This window comes from Nesoenas mayeri (genome assembly GCF_963082525.1).
Source record: "Nesoenas mayeri genome assembly, chromosome: 1".
NCBI classification, from domain to species: domain Eukaryota; kingdom Metazoa; phylum Chordata; class Aves; order Columbiformes; family Columbidae; genus Nesoenas; species Nesoenas mayeri.
In genome coordinates, this window is record NC_137541.1 from 59,011,824 (window position 1) to 59,019,640 (window position 7,817).

Sequence of the window (7,817 nt, forward strand, 5' to 3'; positions counted from 1 at the left end):
GCTAACAGCAAAGTTCACATTCAAATTTAGCCCGTTCTCCTTTCAGCTGCCCCCACTTGCTGCCTTCCACCCTGCAGCTCTGGGTAACTCGGAGCTGCCACCTCTGCTCGCCCCAGGTTCCCGGGGGTGGGTACAGCTGCTCCTCTGCTGCACAGCGGCAAAGCAGCCTCTTGCTGGCATCTTCATCCCATCGACAGGGTATCGTTGTTCGTAATCCTGACACAGCTGGGGGTGGACACAGTCAGACAGGCAACAGGGCTGAGGCAACCTCAGAGCACTGAAAGAGCTGCCCTGGGTTGGTGAGTTAGAAAAGGTTGTGGGAAAAGATTCACAATGGCTTTAGGCATCTGCTTTTGGTGGTCTTCAAAAAAGCCTTCTTCATTAGTTTTAAAAAGACTGAGGATGCTACTTGTTGGTTCATTATAGGTATGAATTTACTAGAAGAACTAGCAGTGAGGCTGTAGGTGGCTTCATTCTCCTTAGCTCCTGCAGGTTGGCCTGATGAGGACCACATATCCTCAAGCACTACAGCTCTCCACACTTCCTTATATCCCCAAAAGTGCATGCAGAGGGGTTGATAGAAACTACTGCCCGGTTTGGCAGCCAAACAATTAGTGCCTTTTGCTGGTCTATCCAAATGTTATGTCTGTGCCCCGTGGCACAACCTGCCCCCAGGGACGCTTTTGTCATGCAGCCTGGCACAATGGAAGGGACCTCCTTGTTCACAGTAGGGCTGTGGTGGCTCCTGGGCTGGGAATTGCACCTAAAAGAGATGTCTAGCAGAGGTTGACCTAAGCTGTATGATCAACTCCAAAGTGATAGAAGGAGAGAAAAATGCAAGTATAATAGTAACATAATCCTACTAACTGCACTTTCTCTTGGGCCAGTAAGGGGACACCAGTCAGACTAACCACTGAAAACCCATGAGGGTTTCATATGTACAGACTAAGTGTATGTAATGGGGATTTACCTTGCTGGAAGTCTCACCCAGTGCACAGACATTTCATTTGCTTTAAGAGACCTAATTATTTCTCTATCTACAGTACAAAGAGATAGATTTTTAAGTGGGATAAAACTGACTATTTCCATGAGTGCGAACATCATGGAATTTATAGTCCATGCTTAAACAATAAATTACATCTGGTTTATCATAGCTAACAGTAAATATGAACCATACACCTCCTGAAGTGAGGAGAATAAAAGTCCACTTCCCCACTCCTCCCAATTTAGGAAGTTTTTTTGACTTGATGCCTTAGTTCCATTTAAGTGCCAAGAACATGAAGTAATGTTGGCTTCTATTAATCTTGTTTTGGGGGGCATGACAGTTTTAATGGGAAAAGCTGATAAACATCAGTCTGTGAGTATGGGAGTGGACTGTAACATAAATACTCTTTTCCTGAATGGTCAGAATGAAAACATGAATGCCCAAGTCTGAGAGTTTCTTAGTGTGAACAATGGTATGTGTATCCCTATATATATATATATATATTCATGCACATCCACATGCGTTTTATACATTCCATCGTGTTAAGGGAATGTATTTTCTTAAGGAATCACACTGTGCAGTGTTTGCCCTTGTCTTAGCTGCATCCTGAACTAAAATAAAACTCAAGGACCAGCACGAAGTTTTAACACTGAAATAATCCCATTCTTCCCCTGATTGACAGGGTACACTTCATAAGGCTTAAAACCAACTTCCTGCAAGCCAGGCAGGGTGACTTGATAAGAAAGTGGAATTTAGGGCAATTAAGTGCAATCTGAGCCATGAGAATATGTTTGCAGACTGCAATTGTACACCAGCTGTTTTCAATGACATTCCAGCCATACAATGAAGATTTTACAAACCACATTTATTTAAGGACTGAATTTTCTGCTGTGGGTTGAGAATATGCTGTTTGGGGGACTGAGTGAATTCAAACTATGAATGGACATGGTGAGATGAATTAACATTGATGAGCAGGAATCAGCTGCTCTTGGAGCAGGATATTATGTGTCCAAATTGTCAGTGGAACACCTGAACAAGCAGAACTTCAAAACAGGAGACGGTGAAGTGTGAAATCTCCTATTTGTTCTGTGGCTTTAAAAAAAATAATGAAAATTAATTTTTTTTAAAGTTTATATTTCTAACAGAAAAGTATATTTATATATCGGTATATCTATTTAAGATCAAGTGTGTATATATATTTCTATTTTGGGGTCTAGAACGAAAATGGAGAACATCAGTCCATGCATCTCCAACTTGTTCATTTTGGTCTCAACTGTGACATTTTTAGGTGTAGCTGTAGTAGTTTAAATAGTAGAGACAAAGACTGTGTCTCCCAAGTGTTCACTAGACATTGTAATCAAATGGGTATTAGAGGCACTGATGATACACATACAACAAAGTCAGGAGTGAATGATGCTTCTGGTAAATCCTTTTCCATTTACTTTATGTTTTCTTGAATTTTCTCTTGTGAAAATTCCTGGAATTTAATTTCTTTCTGGTAGAAAAGACATGAAGAAGTTGAAGAAAACCCAGAGAAAACTCCTGTTTCCTATAGCTGTAATATCTTTTTTATGCGTGTGCTTTATGACTGTTATGTATGCCTAATGTTGATAGTGGGTAGTAATAAAAGTACCTCTGGGAAATAGAAGCGTTTGGGGTTTAAATGAGATAAAAAATGAGATGTGTTGCCTTGTCTTAGAGAAACAAAGGAAATTTAAAGGTTGTGGGAGTATTTAGTGTTGCTATCCTCAGCCTTTGTTTTGTAAGAACAAGAACAGAGAATTGAGTAAACAAAATATTTGGACCTGATCCTGCAATTCCTACGTGGGCAAAATTCCCAACAGTCTCAAGGGAAGCTTTGTTTGTGTTGGGAAAGACGGATTTGGGCCCATTGTTTCCAGTTAGGAACCAGACCTGTGTTTATTATCTCATGATAGACATCTTGCGTGCTTAACAGCCCCGATTCCTCAGCCTGAGTCCCTGAATCTGGAAGAGTTAGTGAGTGCTTCACTTTCCCCCTCCTTCAGGTATAACTAAGTTCCAGACGATTTCAAAAATCACTTTATTCTGTAACACTTAGTTTTCTGTGACACTCCTGCCTCGCCCCTCCTGTTGGATTTAAAGGTCTTGGCTTCAGCTTGCACGTGTGTGAAAAGAACAGTAGCACTTTCTGCTTGCTTTCCTTTGGTATTAACGATTTTGATATTAACAATATAAGACGAAGAGCAATCAGTGGACAGCAGGCCCAGTGCCTCCCAATATGAGATTGTGTTTGCAAGCATATGCAATTCATCCAGGATAAAATTACTGGCTGATGGTTGTGCAGTCGGTCAGTGACCAGTCTATGAATGGAACCAAAACGTCATTGTTCCTAATCTGGAGGATTTAACCTAGGAATCCTTCTCTGGAGGATCTTTAGAGAGAAAAGTCGAAAAATCATAGAATAATGGGTTGGTCAGGAAACTTGAGAGATTATCCACATCAAGATCCCTGCCCTACAGCAGGGTCACATATAGCTAAGTCTTTTCTGATAAAGGATTTTCTGTTGCATTAAGATATTGTCAATACTACAGGTGCCTTGTGCGATTCTGTTTGCAGATTGCTGATTTTGGACTCTCCAATCTTTATCACAAAGACAAATTTCTGCAGACCTTTTGTGGAAGCCCACTGTATGCTTCCCCTGAAATAGTTAATGGACGACCTTACAGAGGCCCAGAGGTAAGAAGGTGGTATGGGGTTGTCTTTGATGATAATATTCTTGAGAGTTAATCTTGATGCTAGTGTTATTGCACATGTGGGTTGGCTTGAGTCTCTCCCATATTGAAAGTTCTCAAGCTGCCTTCATTTACTCTCATTTGCTTTGCCTGTGCTTAGTCAGATGTTAGATTCTGGTTTGCCCATCAGTAGACAGAGCTGGATGTGATACTGCTCTTGTGGTGCTAGTGGCATGGAGAAGGGTAGAAATCAGCATTCCTGGGCTTCACATGCATTGTCTCTGTGTTTCAGGTTGACAGCTGGGCCCTTGGTGTATTGCTTTACACTCTGGTTTACGGGACGATGCCCTTCGATGGCTTCGATCACAAAAATCTCATCAGGCAGATCAGCAGTGGAGAATATCGTGAGCCAACACAGACCTCAGGTATGAAAAAGGAGTAAGGACAACATATTGAGCTGAGAAGAATTCAGAATGGAGGGTTTACCCAGCCCCTTCCAAAATGTTTTGATGTCAGAATGATGAAGAAAAAAAAATCTCATTCCCCTACTGATTTCATCTGCTATCAATTCCCATCTGGGTATAGCATTTACCAAAAGCTCTTTTGAAATTAAAGTTTTATAGCAGATAGATTTTATTGCCTTGGGGAAGCTGTAACAGGCTCTTTTAACTAGATCTATGACAGTGGAAGATCTGTTAGCTATTGCAAGTGGAATTGTTCTGACAAGCTGTAAACCAGTACGACATTCTGGTACAGATCAGTTCTCTAACTATACCGTGGTATGTTACAAGCAGAGAGAAGATGAATGGTCAGAGCAACGCAGTCTCCTCTCCAAGACGAAAGGACAAAATCTAAATGCCACTGTGTTTGCATTTACTTCTACTTAGAGCAGAAAACATTAAGCAGTCACTTGACAGAAAAGCATCAGCTAAGTCCAAGTCATTGATCATACCGACTCCTTCCAGCTTTAAACATCCATGTATATATTAAATTTAAATGAATATTTATCTTCTATCATTTTTTGCCATCCTGTTCAATTTTATGCCTTCTTGCTCTTTATGAAAATATGCCTTTAAAATATACAGAAGACTACACTGTTTATGGAAAAAGTAAATACAAAACCAATAATGTGTAGATCATCCTAATTATCCCAGTTCCTCTTTGTTTTCCTTTAAGTTTAGTGATTATTAGAGTTGATAGGTTGATGACTTGCTTCAGTAATATGGAACTATTCACTGACTAATACAGTACAAGTATTAATTTCTTTGATAACCCAGTGTACATTTCCCAGGGTGAATAATATTATTTTGATAAGAAGTAGTACTCAAATGCAGTTTCCAACATTGATGGCCAAATCCTTGCCCCATTCACTTCTCCTGTTGTAAGCAACATTAGTTTTGCTCATTTGATTGGCTTCACACTTCCATTTTAAACTGACAAAAGTAGGAGTCCCCATATTCTAAATATTTTGTATTCCGTTCTTCGTCCATAGATGCTCGTGGTCTTATCAGATGGATGCTGATGGTGAACCCTGAACGCCGAGCAACCATTGAAGACATTGCCAACCACTGGTGGGTTAACTGGGGCTACAAGAGCAGTGTTTGTGACTGTGACGCCATGAGGGACTCGGAGTCCCCATTGCTGGCAAGGTTCATTGATTGGCATCACCGTTCTACTGGCCTCCAACCAGAGACCGATACCAAAATGAAGTGCCTTTCTAAGCCCAAAGGTCCTGAAGTCACACTAGAGAGACAAAGGTCTCTGAAAAAATCAAAAAAGGAAAACGACATTGCACAATCCATCCAGGAAGGAGGAGCTGAAAATGCATCCAAACCCACCTCCAAGAGACCCAAAGGCATCCTGAAAAAAAGGAGCAACAGTGAACATCGATCTCACAGTGCAGGTTTCATTGAAGGAGTGGTCAGCCCAGTGCTACCCTCTGCTTTTAAGCTGGAGCAAGAGTTGTGTAGGACTGGTGTAGCCATTAAAAGTGGTGTGGAGGTAGAGGTAGCAGGCAAATACGGCACTAAGCAGTCTTCACTAATGCCAAAAAAAGGAATCTTAAAGAAGACTCAGCAGAGGGAGTCTGGCTATTACTCCTCTCCAGAGCGAAGCGAATCTTCTGAACTTTTGGACAATAATAATGAGACAGTCAACAGTGACACTTCCCCGGGGGTCACAGAGCCATCCAGAAATGGGTCTTACAGCCATTCCTGCAGGCGTAAGGGCATCTTGAAACACAACAGCAAGTATTCTACCAGCAGCACTGAGTGTGCTTTGATTAGCCCTGACACACCGACGCTGGAGGCCATGGAAGAAGTGGTCCTGCCTGGGGATGCGTTACCTCGAAGTTACAGTCGCCCTTCCAGCGTGATTAGTGATGACAGTATTTTGTCCAGTGACTCCTTTGATTTGCTGGATTTGCAAGAGAACAGGCCAAACAGACAGAGGATACGGAGCTGTGTCTCTGCTGAAAATTTCCTGCAGATCCAAGACTTCGAAGGACTTCAGAACCGCCCACGGCCACAGTATCTAAAACGTTATCGCAACCGTCTGGGGGACAGCAGTTTTTCCCTTCTCACAGACATGGATGATGTGACTCAGGTCTACAAGAAAGCCCTAGAGATCTGCAACAAGCTCAACTAGCAGAGGGAAGATGGAAAGGGAGGGAAGGGAGTTTTTCTGTGTACCTTTATGATGGAGTAAGCCAGGTCACTCATTTGCTGACAATGGTAGGTTTTGCTTGAAAGGACCTGACTGTACCTACTTAGCTGAACTCCTAGTGAAGCAGCCCCAAAGCCATCTCACACTTCTCTAAGTTTGTGTCCTCAAAATATTACCTACCTGGCCAGAGGAAAACCTTTGGTCTTTGAATATGGGATGAAAGCCCATCAGGATCTAGCAGACTAAAGCGTCAAGATTTGATGGCTTGAAGTCAAAACTAGACAGAATTGAAACTGGAAGTGAGGGACACACATTTTGAGAGCTTTGTAATTAATATTAGATTACTTTTATCAAGAGATGAGCTGGATTCTGCTAGACAAATTTGGATGTCTTTTAGAAACAGAGCCTTTATTTCCCCCTGAAGTTATTAATCTGGATACAGTGATTGCACGTTGGAAATCTTTGGCTTGCATTATGCAGGAGGCCGGGCTAGGTGGTCACCATGGTCCGTTCTACCAGGGTGACCTGAGAAGTTCTGAGCACGTTCTGGGACAGATAATGTGAGACTCACCCCAGAATAACCTCACAAGGTGTATGTGGACAAGTCATGGAGCAGGCATTCAGATCTGGCCCCTCCCAGAGCCGTTGCTCTTCAGTGAGCGAGAGGCCCTAAAATTGTTTCCAACTACCACGTCTACCAGCAAAAACAGTCACAGAAAATATAACGGGAACTGGAAGGAATGGATGTTATCAGCAGCAAAATGACCTTTTAAGGCATTTCAGTGCGTGTGTTCCATTTGTGACTCTTTCAAAAGGGCCATCCAGATGAATGCCCAGACAAAGATGGACCTAGCAAAGGGTCTCAAGGGTTAACTAGCCCTCCAATCTGGAGTTCAGTCACTGTCAGCAAATGGTGCGACCTCGCTGTTAGCTTGTAGTATTTGAGGGTGACAGGTAGTTTATGACCAGAATGTTAGGTAAAGCAAAGGTTGTAGCATGTAGGAAACGGATAGAGGTCAGAAAGTTAGTGGGAAGATGCCTTTCTCCAAATGAAAATGTTTCTAGGTAGGTAGTAATGGAGCAGAAAGAATTGAGCAATGAAATTATAATGGTAGATTTGATGACAGAGTTAGCATAAAAATGTGGGCCTCTCTCTACGTAGTGTAGCTGGTACTGAGTGTACAATGACACCAGTTTGAAAAAAACGAGAAGGATACACGTTTGTGTTCTCAGTTATGTCTAAACATCCAGACTGAAAGCTTCAACTCCCATAAAGGTACCACATGGGTCTACTGGATTACCTGAATGTAAGCCTATGTCAGAAAGGCACTGTGTGTTTGACAGGCCTGGGCAAACTGGAATCTTAAGGCCCGTTTCAGCCTCATTTCCATGAGCACATAGCCCCTGGCTTTCTTGGAGGTGCACTGGTGTGAAGAATTGGCAGGTTTCAGCCT

General features: G+C 42.3%; 1 protein-coding gene across 1 annotated transcript in view; it reads left to right on the forward strand.

Moving 5' to 3' along the window:
* Positions 1 to 6,345, forward strand: part of NUAK1 (NUAK family kinase 1) — a gene marked incomplete at both ends in the record, with an annotated part of 47,541 nt that extends 41,196 nt beyond the window's left edge. The window contains 3 exons of the mRNA XM_080359325.1: positions 3,584 to 3,703; positions 3,992 to 4,124; positions 5,192 to 6,345. Coding sequence (XP_080215451.1) covers positions 3,584 to 3,703; positions 3,992 to 4,124; positions 5,192 to 6,345 — 1,407 coding nt within the window. The remainder of the gene's footprint in view (positions 1 to 3,583; positions 3,704 to 3,991; positions 4,125 to 5,191) is intronic.
* Between the last annotated feature and the right edge of the window lie 1,472 nt (positions 6,346 to 7,817).